Source organism: Oncorhynchus nerka, linkage group LG20 (assembly GCF_034236695.1).
Source record: "Oncorhynchus nerka isolate Pitt River linkage group LG20, Oner_Uvic_2.0, whole genome shotgun sequence".
Lineage (NCBI taxonomy): Eukaryota > Metazoa > Chordata > Actinopteri > Salmoniformes > Salmonidae > Oncorhynchus > Oncorhynchus nerka.
The window spans coordinates 64447709-64463766 of record NC_088415.1 but is presented as its reverse complement, the minus strand read 5'-3'; the positions used below and the strand labels follow the sequence as shown (position 1 = coordinate 64463766).

The 16058-nt window shown below is 44.1% G+C and overlaps 1 protein-coding gene across 1 annotated transcript in view; it reads left to right on the top strand.

Moving 5' to 3' along the window:
• LOC115102958 (arf-GAP with GTPase, ANK repeat and PH domain-containing protein 3-like) overlaps nt 1-16058 on the top strand; it is a 139337-nt gene that overhangs the window by 26086 nt on the left and 97193 nt on the right. Inside the window, 5 exon segments of the mRNA XM_065005681.1 lie at nt 4724-4872; nt 6663-6797; nt 8053-8180; nt 8492-8647; nt 14040-14126. Coding sequence (XP_064861753.1) covers nt 4724-4872; nt 6663-6797; nt 8053-8180; nt 8492-8647; nt 14040-14126 — 655 coding nt within the window.

Sequence of the window (16058 nt, the reverse complement as noted above, 5' to 3'; positions counted from 1 at the left end):
TGCACAGCTCTCCCATTCTCAGCAGTGCTTCATACTGCTTTTTACCAAGTCGTTGTGCCCTGAGAACTTACCAACAATTAAACCTAGCTAAAAGTCATTTCATAGTGGAAAGACAAGACAGAACAGACACACACTCTTGTTAAGATAGAGGACCCAGCAGCCTAGTTGGTGTGGAGCATCAAGAGTTGAGCCGGATTCATTCATTCGAGGAAGAAAATAGGTGGTATTTACAGTGCAGGTGACGGAGGGAAGACGAGATCCAGTAGGAGTGTTTATACACAAAATATACAGATAATGACAAGGAATTGGCAAAAATACTTGGTTGAAAAACACTGAATTTAATTGGCCAATACTACAATAACTCAACAGGAGTACACAGGCAAATGCACCGTAAATACAGAGCAAAATGCCCATAAATGCACACATTTTGAGTATAAATTGTCAGGGCTCTGTAACGACAATTTAACTCACGAACACAACGGTCGCGTTCCCCTGCTCAAACGTTGCATGCATCGAACAATGGTTGCATCATTAACTGTGCCATCGGGAACCAGATTGCAATAACATATGATGTGGTTAGCTGATACTTAAAATACCTATCCAGGCGTTGTAAGATCTGGCATGTGTCAGCAACGCCTGGGCAGAGGAACACGCACAATAGCTCTTATGGAGGAGGAGAGCAGTAATCTGGCATTAAAAGAGTTAGTGCTACCTGGGATCCTTGGGACATCCTCAACTCCTACCCCAACCATAACTCTTACCTTAATTTTAAATGATTTCAACTTCAATCGGGTAACTTCAGAGTTGGGACGTCCCATGGAACCAGAATAGCACCGACCCTTTAAAAAGGTAGGCTACATTCTCAAACACGACTAACACACATTTTCAGAACAAATGGTCAATACTTTACACGTTATTGAAAACAAAAACAATATATGCTCAAACATGAGCGTTTACAATCAACTTTGGAAACACCTCTTAGACGAGATAAACCAAATAACCTAATGAGAGGCGAGCCACCTGGGCATTTAAAGGTGGAAACTCACCTACTAGGAGGAGGAGCCAGTTCACAGCACTGGTGAGCAGAACCACTGAGGTATAATATCCTGGAGACTGCGTCCAAGATGTCCGACTGTTGGTAATTTACTCGGGTTCGTATACGCCGATTCATGGACTGTCTATATCCTTCTTGGACTGTCTATATCCGGGTTGCGTCCGGTTTACACGGACCAACAACACAATGCGCCCCAGCACTCAGTGCGCACAGGGAGCAACGACGACGTCATCCAAAAACATGGCAGACATTGGATGAAAATAAAATGCTGATATCTTCGGCTGTGAGTTACAATTATTTGAATAATTCAGTGGATGTTTTGTGCACAAAGGTGATGACTAAAGTGTCTTATTAGGATTTCTCTCGTTGTGGCAGTCTATGGAATTTGTCCTTCTGGGCCAGGCATCAGTTAAACTGCATTACTGAAACCGTGCTTCCAGACCGGAACACTTACCCTTGAGTTGAACATGTTGGCGGTAGCCTCGTTTTACCAGACTGATGACTGCTGCCCTACAGTGAATGATTTATGTGAAATGCACTGCACATGCCATGCTGCATTTATGGCGGTACGGCCTCTGCAGAAGTCAGGGCATTCATACTTCTTACGCTGTTGTGAAAGGAAGTTATCAAGGAAGTGAGTTTGTGTTTATACAGGAGCTCCGGCTCTCAACTATCGTCAGTGGCGGATTTAGGTATAGGCGACATGGGCAGCCGCCTGGGGCGGCATCCTGCCGGGGGCCCGAACACATTTTTTGAGGGGAATGGTAACATTTGCTGATTCGATTTTCTATCGCTCATTTGCACATCACATTAAGGATATCATGTCACGGTGTGGGACTGTGGGTCAATTAACCTGGTCGGAGCGGGTGCCCTGATTCTAGTTTGTGAGCTAGGCAGGCTACTGCCTGGGAAGGTCTCCCACTCAGAAGTACGAGATGGGGAGGGAGGTGGGGGTAGGTTGACCTCAGATCTCCCCATTGGAAGCTCAAGGTAGGGGGAGCGGGGGGGAATCTATCAAATAGCGCACTTCTAAATTTGTACAGTACTAATACAATTAGTAAAATCAGTGACACTACGAAATGCTACCAAATACACCACAATTCATTCATAATACTGTGAATATATAGTTTCACAGACATATTGTTGAATTTTCTTCTGGTTTGTGTGAAATTGTTAAGAGCAATATAAAAATCAGTCTGCACACCACCAAGGTGAACTGGTTTAGTCTTGACTCTTGGTTGACAGTGTTGGGGGATGGGTAATGTATTGATGCTCGAGTGCCAAATCAACACATTTGTTTCTATTTGTCTTTGTTACTTCTTTTTTGATATGAGTCTTATTTTTGTATATAGTTTTATATTTATATAGTTTTAAAGGTTATTAAAGGTTATTTATTTATGTTGTTCCAAATGTCTGAATAACAAATACAGTTAGTGCAGAATGGTGCTTCTTTTTTTTGTTGCCTGGGGGGCGCTGAAGGGGGGGTTCGCCCAGGGAGCCATAAAAGCTAGAACCTCCACTGCCTACCGCCAACCAATTAAGTCAATGCGGAGCTATATGGAGCCCTCCGCATTTTTACAACATTTGGTAGGTGCACGATGCGGTAAGGAGCTGAATTTGGCCTCTGCATGTCTCTGGAGGTTCCAGAATTGCGTCACACCCTCATTATGGAGCCTCCGACCACATTTTCAGATAAAGCATAAATTGGCTTTAACCTTGCAAGACCCGGATGGCTCACTAGGCTAGGTTGGCCTTACCAAACCAAAGAAATACAAAGCTAAACATTTCTAAAATAAATATGGTTGCCAGACTCTAGCTTTTGTTCTTTATATGATACAAATTACAATGTCTGATAGGACTAGCGACTGTGCCTCTATGCCAGGTACTCATTCAGTAATTAGGGAAAACATGGTGTGGTGATGCTCTTGGCTGAGCCATTTCATGTCTGTCTCTCTCTGGAGGCCTCATTTTCCTATTTTTTGGAATCTCTCTGGAGAGGCCTTGGAGTGAAAGCATCCTGGCACTCCAACCCCTCCATTGGGGATTTGTGATGATGAAACAGTCAATGATACCTGCCCTCTCCCTGGCTTAGCAAGGTTGGCTCACAGGCAGAGTTGTGCTAGCATGAGTAAGGTTGGCTCACAGGCATTAGCAAGGTTGGCTCACAGGCAGAGTTATGCTAGCATTATGCTAATGTTGCTCCCAGTCCCAGAGATGGGAATGGAAATGACTGTAGCTCCGTTCCTAGCTGGGTGTAATTAGCGCAGTGTAATTAAAGGCCTTCATTACGTTCCCACTTACTGGAGTCTCAGCTGAAGCTGTGACTCTAAACTGAAAGCTTGATGTCCCCATCCATTCTAGACCTGGGTTCAAATACTTTTTGAAATCTTCCAAAATACGTTTTGTGTTTGCTTTATGGAGTTTTTAGTGTTTTTATGGTGTTTACCTGCCTGAAGTGCCAGGTGGGTAGGGTTTGTTCTTTTGTGACTATTCTATTGGTTCCATTGCAACAGGTAAGCTCAATCAAGCACAGACACAGTATTTGACATTATTTCAAGTAGTATTTAAACCCAGGTCTGATTAATTCCACAGATATGAACGCTGCTGAATGACTAGATGGAGGGAGGGGGAGGCGAAGGTTGATACACTGTTAGTGCTTGGGCTCGCTCTCCTCCTTAACCACTTTCTCAGAAGCAGTTGTGATTATGATTACCTTATTCTGCTGCCCAAGGGAAACCTCTTCCTTTCTTCTCTCCCTGGTGATGCACTAGGAGATTAGGTTTGTGGAATGGTGCAGGGGAAAACAGGTTCCATCTTCCCGATAACATGGGACACTGGGTTGTAATAGCCATATTTGAGATTTCATTGATATTCCCACTAGTAACTGGCGACACAGGCAATACAATAACACAGGCCCTGTCATTACAATGATGTTGCTACACTGCCCTCTCCTGCACAAATATGGAACTGAAGCCACTCCCATACAAATATAAAAAGGGAATTGTTTTGCATGCACAGGAGGTTGGTGGCACCTTAATTGGGGAGAACAGGCTGGTGGTAATGACTGGAGCGGAGTCGGTGGAATGGGATGAATCGAACACATGGTTTTCAAGTGTTTGATGCCATTCCATTTGCTGCATTCCTGCCGCTATTATGAACCACTCAGCAGCCTCCACTGTTGGCATGGTAATAATAATAATAATATTGAGTCGGAAAGAGTAATGCATATTTCAAAGCTGTTACAAAGGTGGACTTTATTCATTAAGCTTCACTTGTTCATTAAGTTGACATTAAATTGCTGTGGTAATTTTTATTTTTTTTAAACAATCAAGGGATTCATAAGATAATTATGTTTCAGGTGGTTCCTGGTTCACCATGATCAATTGATTGAAATTCATTTTTATGTGAACAGCTCAATAGGGCTAGATTTATTTCAGCGTGAAAAACGTAATCTCTTCTCTTCTCACAAGCTGGTTCTCTCTTTTACATAAAAAAATAAAATAAATACAACATCTTATACACAAGTGAAGCCGATCCGGTTACCCGATACCTCTTGGCCACACACTCAGGTCCTCCCAGATCCAGACAGTGCCACCCACCCAAACACACACATTCAGTATGTTGGTGTTTTTTTTTATCCTATCAAGCCTGTGTTCTGTCTGTGTGTCCCCTGCAGTTTGCAGCGTGGGTAGACGCTGTGGTGTTTGTCTTCAGTCTGGAGGATGAGATCAGTTTCCAGACAGTCTACAACTACTTCCTGCGTCTGTCCAGCTACAGGAACACAGCAGAGGTCCCCATGGTCCTGGTCGGGACGCAAGGTATTTCTATTGAACTTTGATTTAACTAGCAAGTCCCTTAAGGTATGAATATTGTTTGGAATGTTAGCTTCGCCCCATAGTGGTAGTTTGTGGGTTGGAGGTAGCCAGTTGTTACCATACACCTGACATAAATATACATGAAGATGTAAGTAGGCTGGGAGTTTTGACATGTGCCCTGACCAGGAAGAACTCTCGGCCTTAGTTTTAGCATAGACTTGAGACTTTAGTGTGGATTTTCACATATAGTGCGTTCTGAAAGTATTCAGACCCCTTGACGTTATACACATTTTGTTTTGTTACAGCCTTATTCTAAAATGGATTCAATTAACATTTTTCCTCATCAATCTACACACAATACCCAACAATGACAAAGCGAAAACCGGTTTTGAAAAAAAAAAACTGAAATACTTTATTTAAGTAGGTATTCAGACCCTTTCCAATGAGGCTCAAAATTAAGCTCAGATGCATCCTGTTTCCATTGATCATCCTTGAGATGGTTCTACAACTTGATTGGAGTCCACCTGTGGTAAATTCATTTAGATTGGAAATCATTTGGAATGGCACACACCTATCTACATAATTGTGTCGAGGAACAGATCTGGGGAAGGGTACCAAAACATTTCTGCAGCATTGAAGGGCCCCAAGAACACAGTGGCCTCCATTATTCTTAAATGGAAGAAGTTTGGAACCACCAAGACTCCTCCTACAGCTGGCCTCCCGGCCAAACTGAGTCAGGGAGGTGACCAAGATCCCGATGGTCACTCTGACAGAGCTCCAGAGTTCCTCTGTGGAGATGGAAGAACCTTCCAGAAGGACAACCATCTCTGCAGCACTCCACCAATCAGGTCTTTATGGTAGAGTGGCCAGACAGAAACCACTTCTCAGTAAAAGCCACATGACAGCCTGCTTGGAATTTGCCAAAAGGCACCTAAAGGACTTTCAGACCATGAGAAACAAGAATCTCTGGTCTGATGAAACCAAGATTGAACTCTTTGGTCTGAATGCCAAGCGTCACATCTGCAGGAAACCTGGCACCATCCCTACGGTAAAGCATGGTGTTGGGAACATCATGTTGTGGGGATGTTTTTCAGCGGCAGGGACTGAAGGACTAGTCAGAATTGAGGAAAAGATGAATGGAGCAAAGTACAGAGAGATCCTTGATGAAAACCTGCCCCAGAGCACTCAGGACCTCAGACTGGGTTGAAGGTTCACCTTCCAACAGGACAAGGACCCTAAGCACACAGCCAAGACAACATAGGAGTGGCTTCGGGACAAGTCTCTGAATGTCCTTGAATGGCCCAGCCAGAGCCCGGACTTGAACCTGATCGAACATCTCTGGAGAGACCTGAAAATAGCTGTACCGCGACGCTTCCCATCCAACCCGACAGAGCTTGAGAGGATCTGCAGTGAAGAATGGAGAAACTCCCCATGTACAGGTGTGCCAGGCTTGTAAGTGTCATACCCAAGAAGACTTGAGGCTGTAATTACTGCCAACGGTGCTTCAACAAAGTACTGAGTAAAGGGTCTGAATACTTTTTTATTTTTTAATACATTTGCTAAAATTTCTAAAAACATGCCTTTACTTTGTCATTATGGGGTATTGTGTGTAGATTGATGAGGGGGAGGGGGAAACGATTTAATCAATTTCAGAATAAGGCTGTAACCTAGCAAAATGTGGAAAAAGTCCAGGGGTCTGAATACTTTCTGAATGCACCGTACATAATCCCCCCCAAATGACATGTTCTCAGAACAATATTACATTCTTGTTGGCCCTTTTTGTCCTTCCCCAGATGCCATCAGTGCTGCCAACCCCAGAGTGATCGATGACTCACGGGCCAGGAAGCTGTCCAACGACCTGAAGCGTTCCACCTACTACGAGACCTGCTCCACCTACGGCCTCAATGTGGAGAGAGTCTTCCAAGATGGTACGGGCTGGGGCATTGGGGACATACTGTAGCTAGCCTAGTAACTAATGAATCTCCCCTTGATAAGCTGAATGAGAAGTGTCAGTGCCGGCCTGGGACTAGAAAGGGAAAGGGGGATGACCTAGTTAGTTGTCCGACTGAATGTATTCAACTGAGATGGGTCTTCCCATTTAACCCAACCTCTCTGAATAGATTGTGGACCCCTGGGGATCCTTGCGATCAGGATCACAATATAATGGTCAACAGTGTGTCATTGTATGGGCCGATGTCCGCCCATAGTGTTTCTACTGCGATCCAGTATCCAACCTCCCCTAACAGATGCTGGAGCCTTTCATGTTAGAAATGGCAATGTGATGTCAATGGAAAGGCCATTGGTAAGAAACATATAACGGGCAGAGAGAGAGGACTATTTTCAACGCGGTGCCGATAGCCAAGAAGGAACTCATGTCTGCTTTACGAGAGAGAAACATGTGCGCTCGAGGAGAAAACGTCTCGGAACTTTATGACAACCTTCATTTGAACAGCAACAACATCCGGTCCTGCCACACTACGATACCCTGCCGGGTTCAGTGCATCCTATTAACGACAGCTTTCAAACAGTCCCCAAACATTCTCTTTCCCCAACTTTATGAATGCGTAACGCAGCAGTTCACTTTCTCCTTTTCGTTGCTTGTTGACGCACGGAGCCTTGCGGGTCTCTGTATTAATTGCTTGCTTTGAAAGAATTACAACAGCAAAAAGTGTTTGTGTCTTGAGATCGAGCGGCTCCTCCATTCCTCGTTTCCCATGCTACTTTAACTATCAATACCAATATGTTCCCCGGCTGTCAGACAGACTTAAACTCTTCTCTCTCCCTCGGCCCTCATTCGCGTTATGCAGAATCACAGATCCCCTCCCGCTGGAGTCTACAGCGAAGTGACGGGCGGTTGCCTACGCCGTCTGCGTTGGCCAATCAGGTCCCTCTGTACTACACCTGACAGTCTCCTTTGGTTAACATCACACCGCATATCTCCCTGGCTTAAGAAAGGCTCATTTCTCTGAACATCATATGGCAGGAGTATTTCCCCTTGGAAACGGAGATGCTTTGTTATCTCTGGAGAACTGTATCAGGTTCACTTCCCCCGTATGTAACGTAATGACCTGATTGAAAAAGAGAATTGCTATGAAGTGGTTAATATCAGTGGACTTGTTCTTGTTGTTGTGTTTGATTCCTAACCCTCTGTTGTTTTGTCTGTTTCTCTTTCTCTCCCACCAGTCGCCCAGAAGGTGGTGGCTCTGAGGAAAAAGCAGCAGCTGTCTATTGGTCCGTGCAAGTCCCTTCCCAACTCGCCTAGCCACTCATCAGTCCCCAACGCATCCCTCCCCTCTGTGCATATTAACCAGGTGAGGCCACACCCCCTACCAGAATATTTCTAACTAGGGCCAGGAGTTTTTCCTGACCACGTGACCTGACCAGGAAAAATTCAGGGCCCTAGTTTTAGGATATTACTTGTCAGGTTACGTGGTCAGGAAAAACAATGAGCTTCTTCTGTGTAATTGGCACATGCTGCAAGACATAGGCTGTAAACTACTGAAAATACAGAGCGTACAGTAGCCTTCATAAACTATATATTATGATCCGTTTTCCCAGATCCTACCTTCTTTAACTGACTAGTTTGTTCTCTCTCTGTCCTTCCCCGTCTCTCCTCTTCCAGGCGGCGAATGGCGGGGTTGCGTTCAGCGACTACTCCTCCTCGGTGCCTTCCACTCCCAGCATCAGCCAGAGGGAGATGCGCATCGAGACCATCGCCGCCTCCAACACGCCCACCCCCATCCGCAAGCAGTCCAAGCGCCGCTCCAACATCTTCACAGTAAGTATGCGGCAGCTGATGCAGAGCAACACCCACTCGCACTACTAGAGGGCGCAGTACTGCACACACACTGTCCACCAGAGGGAGACAAAGACAAAGCCGCCCACTTCCTGGCTGTATCAGATACAGGCACAGAAAGCCTTCCTGGTTTACTCCTTATACAAGCAACACAAATGGGCAATGAGAAACAAATTATAAGGATAACGGTTGCTGGTTGCCACCTGGGTTATATTTTGAACCCATACTATGAACAAAATGCTTCATTTATTTTTTGTTTTTCTTATTTTAAAGCAAATATCAAAGCTATAAGCACTGTGGAAAAATATCTCAGCTTTTTAAAACCTTTGTTATGTTGGTAACATTTCCTTTCCAATTGAAAGTAGATTCTCATGAGTTACTCATCTTTCACTTATCCCCTCCTCCTGGCCCCTCTGTCTCAATCTTTGGCCTCCCTCCCTACCCCTCTTATTTTTACTAGATCCTTTCTTTGCAGTGACTCCCTATTGGGGGAGAGAAAGGGTGAGGCAAGGCTACACCCCAGCAAAGCCAGCAATGCAACTTCCCCCTACCCTACCCAACCACACTAAACTAAACTAAAAGTCAGGGACAGACTATAACCCTTTCAGTCACTACAGAGTCAGATAATGCATGCTCTCCCTCGCTTCTCCCTCCGCCCCTACCTTACTCTAGATATCCCTTTTCTAACCTTTGCCCTTACCCCAGATATCCCAGCTCTTACCTTTGTCCTCTGGCCACTAACCAGTGTACTTACCATAGCTTGCCCTGCTCAACCCTCTTCCAATTACCCATACTTCTGATAGCCTTAGTTAAACCTCTATCCTTACTCTAGCTTCTACCTGAATTGCCCTTATTCAATCCCGTGACGCAGCTCTAACCTTCCCTACCTATGAGAGCCTTGCACTAACCACTGTACTTTCCTCAGCTTCCCCAGCTCCATCTCTTCCCCTCCATCCTTAGCCTCCCTTTCTCTTACCTCTACCCAGCCTCACCTGCTCCAACCTACCACCATCCCTTTCCCAGGTTCCCTTTTTCGTACCTCTACCTCTCCCTTCTACCCCTAACCCCAGCCCCCTCTCTTCCTCTCCCTTCTACCCAATAACCCCAGCCCCCTCACTTCCTCTACCTCTCCCTTCTAACACCAGCCCCCTCACTTCCTCTAACATCTCCCCCTACCCCAGCTACTGTGGTAGCCATCACGGGGCTCTGGGCAGCAGAGCAGTGCAGATTGTCTGTCAGTTAGTAGCTCCCCTTGTCTTCTCCCTCCCCCTGCTAGGTAGTGACTAACCCTGTTCACCAGAGACATGAGCCTCTGCCTGTCCGCATCATGGAGATGCCCAAGCATGCCACCTACCCCGTGTGGGTGCCCGACTGGCAGGCTGAGCGGGAGTTTCAGCTCATGACCTTCTGAGGAGCGGCAAGCCGGGACAGGGAGGGGCAGAAGATGGGTGGAGGGAGGAGAAACAAAGGGTGTGGGCGGGTTGACGACTCTCCATTTCCCAAATGACACTTCAAGAGCACATGAGAGGAAGGATTTTTGCCATTTTTTACAATACAAGAGAAAAATGTAAGTTTTGTTTACCAAGCAGCATCCACGATAAGACTATCCGTTTTCACTTTGCTTCTTCATCAACCTCAATTTGGAATACCTCTTGAGGAAACAGAATTATGAACGCGCCATTCACAATACAGTAGTCCTGAACATCTCTCTCTCTCTCTCTCTCTGGCCACAAATAGTTAGCAAGTCAGTATTATAACACTTGCAGTGCCACCTCTTCTAATCAGAGTACTGGGTAGTTGTGATCCCTAACCGTTTCGGAGAGTTGTAGTCAGGGTAGAGAAGAAGCCTTAACGTCGTGGGTTATTTTGATAGATTATACAACACTATTAGTGTCTATTTCTCTCCCAACCCTTTTGGGTTCGCTTTCCTTTACTTAAGGGGTTTTGTGGGCTTGTCAACCAGATAGAAAGTCACTCCACTAATTATAAACAACACTGTGGCTAACTTTGCAGTCATATTCATGAATCCACAAGGTGTTGTACTCAGTAATTGCTAGTTAGAATATGCCAGGAACATTTTCCCAATATTTTTTCTGTTTGATATATTTCAGTTTAGATAAGACAGTGTGTTGGCTGTATGATACATTCTAAAGCACAATGTATTACTGTTCTACATGTGTAGTCAAAGGTTGCTGAGGGGGAAAAAAATCAGAGTACTAAACAGTGACCACATAAACTACTCTGTATCCCAATGCACAATCTAATTAGATGTCATGCTCTCTAGTCAGATTTGGGTTCTGAAGTGCTTTTAAGTAGACTCATCTCAAAAACTCACGTTTTTTTTTTAGTGTAGGCTATTGCCAACAACTCATGTTGATTGAAGTATAATTAAAATATGAATTTATTTAGGTTACTGACTATAGATTTAGTGGGCACTGGGTACCATTGGAATATTAGAATTAGCTGAGGCGACTTTGATTCTTTTAAAATTTTGAGCTTTATATAGTGCATTGCAAATTGACTGGTGAATCTGCCTCTTTTGGAACTTTTATTTCTCAAAGTTACTAAAAGCTTTACTCATAAAGACGTTGGTTTATCCACCGTGTCTTTTCACCACCTTCATCACCAGTCAGTCAGTCTCACCAGCCATTATCATCACCCTCAGCCCACTTCTGTCATGATTAGTAATGGCCACTAGGTGTCAGCTGAGTACACAGAAATTATTTCCTAGTGCTTCCATGGTTTAGTGACCATATCAATAGGTTTTGGCATATGTCATATATTTTCCGGGCTGTTTGAGGCATTTTTCTTCTTTCGCTATGTTCAAAAGCACCATCATGGCAAATACCTTGTTGCATATTTTTTCAATTTGTTTTGGCCGCGTCTAAACCGCATATCCATCAACTCCCATGTATAATTGTCAGCCATTTTAGTTCCTTTTGCACTGGGTGTCCACTCTAAAGGAAACAAAAAAAGAATCTCCTGGAATGTTTTTTGTTGTTGTTGTTGATATTTCCAGATCCGTGCTAATTTTCCAACCTTTCTTCGACAAAAAGGGCTTCCCAACTCTTTCCGCATTAAGAGCGCTGTGCTATCAAAAAAAAGCACATTTCACCCCAATGAGTTGTCCCTCTGGCCTGTCATACCCAATAGGGAGGAGAAATGACTGGGGACTAGAGCGTTTTTGCTGCTTCGCCCTAGTGCCCCCTTTGCGTAATTGTGCCGTCGGGAGGTGCACTATGGAAACCATAGAACTTTGTGACAAAAAAAAAGCAACATGTAACATTGGTAGTTGCTGAGTAGATCTGGGAGTCAGTTCATGGTCAAAGTGAAAACAGTCAAATCCACCCTCTGGATTGTGACAGACTGTAGGAACTCTTCTCTGCTGGAAATGCCCCCCCCATCCCCCGCCCCCCCCACGTCCTTCAAGCCCACCTTGCTTCACATCCTTACAAACAGTCTGTGTACAGTACAGTCAAGTCACGCTTGGAATTCTAATTCAACCACTCAAAGGACACGGCCCCATTACATGACATCACACTGCCTTTTGCCATAAAACAAGGACTCAAGGACTAGAGGTGCCAGGTACATTGTGGTTTACTCCCCCGACCCCCGACCCCTTTCTTTTCATCGTTTTCTCTTTCATTTCTCTTTCTTTTCAGGGAAAGTCTTGAATGGACTTGAATATGTGGCAAACTTAAATAAGGGAATGTTAGGTGAAGTCGGGTAGTTTTATGAAGGCCTTCATAAAAATTAGGGTAGGGAGTCAGGCACAAGTGGTATCATACAGAATAATGAATAACTAATGGGAAATGGATTGCACCGACTTGTATGAATGTAGTGTCTATTTATTTAATTTGACTATGATTTGGAATGATCCATTCCCCATCCTTTATTATTGATATTTATTTACTTTTTAAAATGGTTTTATTCATTTCAATTTTGGTTTGGTATGAAGATTATGAACTTATTCCATAATCGCTTTTATATCATTTATGGATTGACAAATATAAGACTTCTGTATATCTTGTATTGTATTTTATTTACAATGGTACTCTATAGAAAGTATATTATATACATATATGAAATATATATATAAATAATGCCTTTATTGTCCATCCTATATTTTGTGGGAACTGCAATGTTTGGCTCATTCTGTTGATCTTATTTGGGAGTGAAACCTGTGACTTGATTTGTATGGTGTCTGTATAGAAACGAAAATAATCAGAATAAAACAATAAAATGTTGAAAATGATAAACCAGAGTTGGTTTACTTGAACTCAGACTCTACCTCTCTCCATTGGTGATTGATTGGGCATCCCTTCATCCTGTTCTGAGTGAGACCATAACAGTCTTGTCTGTTGGATATGAGTGACATTCCTGTATTTCACCTGTTAGTCCGTGCTTTGGGGATATTCTGTGTACAAGTACTGTGTTTGTCAGAAAATGGGGTAATACTGTATTTTCGCTGCTTTTTCCCTCCACAGTCTGTCATTTGAAATGTAATGTGTTGGCAGCAGGTGTTGGTGAAATGTGCTGCTGCACCTGTTCACTGATGTGTTCCACTGTTGTTTGTAATGACCATGTTCAACTGCAGCTGTACTAACCCTAACACTGTGATTGCCTTGAAATGTATTTTCCCTCCTGGTGTTCCAATAGGAATTTCAGAGGAATTTGAAAGGAAACACTTTATGAAACTCCTATATGATAACTTTCTTCATAATAACCTTCTTTTCCCCCTTACCTGCCTTTTCTCCTTTTTATTGCGTTTCAACTTGACTTGTCAATGTATCTATGCAAAACGGCCCAGCTGGGCCTTAAAACTTGATTTGGACTGACCTAGAAAGGCCCAATGTGGACCTAAGAGAGGGGTGTTCCTCTATGACCTGGAAGGGTCCACTGTGGGCCTGACAGAGGGATGGATCTCCCATGGGTTTACAGGACTGAGTCATGACTCAATGTGTGGTCGTCTTTTGGTCTACTACCTATTACGTGTTGGGATGTTTCTTCAGTGTCTGGTCTGGTCTGTTCTGGTCTGGTCTTTTTTTATTTATTACTGCACGCATGTCAATGTTACCGCTGTATGTTACGCTGGTCTGCTTGTTTGTTTACTTTCAAAGCTTTTGTTGTTGTTGAGAATTTTGTTTTGCAATGTTGAATTCGCCTCCCAACCGCTCTCCACACGCATACACACACACACACGCATACACACACACATATCCCCCCCCCCCCCCCCACACACACACATCCCACACACACCAACCTCCAAACATTCTCACCTCTGACCCACATGCTCATCTTGACACCATGCACCTTACTCAACCCCCCTCCATGTTTTCTCCAGTGACCGACTGACTCTCTTGTTTCCTTGCAGTCACGGAAAGCCAACAGTGAACAGGCAAAGACCACTGACAGTAAAACAGATAGTATAGGCAGTGGAAGGGCCATACCCATCAAACAGGTGAGTGTCTCTCTACTCCTACACTAGTCATAGATTGTGTCTGAAATCACACTCTATTCCCTATATAGTGCACTACATTTGCTCAGGGCCCTGGTCGAAAGTAGTGCATTTTATTGGTTAGGGTGCCCCATGCTGATCACCAATGGGTATTCAGGTAAGCATAGCACATTCACTGTGTAAGTAGCACATTTCTCCCCTTTAGTGCATACACTCCCCAATGTATGTATTTGGACAGTGATGCAAATGTTTTTATTTCGCTATATACTCCAGTATTTTGGATTTAAGATGAAATGTTTCATATGAGACAACAATATAGAATGTCACCTTTTATTTGAGGGTATTTTCATTCATATCTGATTTACCGTATATAAAGTGCTTTCATTCCTAAATCTACTCCCCCGATTTGAAGTCATAAGTATTTGGACAAATTCACTTAGTGTATTAAAGTAGTCAAAGGATTTGTATTTGGTCCCATATACCTAGCACACAATGACTACATCAAGCTTGTGACTCTACAAACTTGTTGGATGCATTTGCAGTTTGTTTTGGTTGTGTTTTGGGTTCTCTTTCAAATACTGGTTTTGATGTCTCGCTCTGGGATTCGCTGAATAGGTGGATCACTATGGAAGAACCAATCACACAACGTCTGTCGGAGACAGACAGATCGAGTGGCGAATGAGGTGAGCCCCTCCCTCTTTATAAGGTGCCCCTCGCCCCACCCTCTAGTTACTCTCGTTCACTATGCTCTCCTCAGCACGATTTGACCACTGTCTTCCTGCTTAACCTCGTGGTTCGCCTGAGAACAGTTAACGATGCTCAATGTAGTGCCCCCCGCCCTCTTGTCCTTCATGTTGAGTACTGACCAAAAGGAATGCTTTTGCTAAAAGTAGAATTAGCTTTTTGCTATTTTCTACTTGCTCTAAGTCTAGTTGTAACTAGCGTCACACGGCTAGCTAATGAGACTTGGCCAGCTGAGGCCGCAAGGCCTTGCTAACCCGTTGTGCCAGCTAACCACCACTTGCTCTTACTACCTGTACAGACGGTATAATTGCTAGCTCTCCTCTCTCGTTTAGCTTCAATAACGATTAATCGTTTTGTGTTGACTAAACTGACCGACCCAGCTTTTCAGCTCAACGGTCAAGCAAGTCTTTATGTTCACGGAAGAACTACGCTGCAACACGTTTGTGTTCTGCCAGCATTGTGCTAAACTAGCTAGGCTATTGGCCCACGAGGCGAACGTTTAGCAAGCTAACGGTTAGCAAGCTAACCACACAATTTGGTTGCTAGCTAGCTAACGCCTACGTTAGCCTCACAGCTTTAGCATTTATACACAGTACTCACTTCAGCTAGCCATTAGCCACGAGGCATCTAATGAGCTAGCTCATGCCTATCAAGGCTAAATTCGCAGCAGGCACAACTGGATTAGCAGGCCTTTTTCCATGAATTGGGGCCAAAGGAAGGGTAACAGCGGCTTGACCGCAACCCAGTCAGACTCTGGTTCAATAAATGATGGCCACTGCTAATCTGCCTCAGGCAGGCACTTGAACCCCCTCGTTCTTGCGTTTGCTACTCGATGATGATGAAAAGCCAGTTTTCTTCTCTCGCTTGGTGCATTTAACATTCACACATTTTGTTGGCTAAACTGACCAGTTACAACTCAATGTGCTCTGGTCAAAAGAGAATCTATTCTATAACGCTATTCAAATGGTTTTCTTCGCCATCTGTGGCGCAAGCCAACAAGGGGAACACTTGCTAGCTAACACCACAGCCTCACGACTAAGCGTCGACTAGCACACGCATAACCCGGTTAGCAAGGGCTTGTAAGTAAGCATTTCACTACACCTGTTGTAATTCGGTGCATGTGACAAATACAATTTGAGTTGATTTTAATACTTTACTCCCAGTTATCATGGGCCCCCGTATGCCATGGGA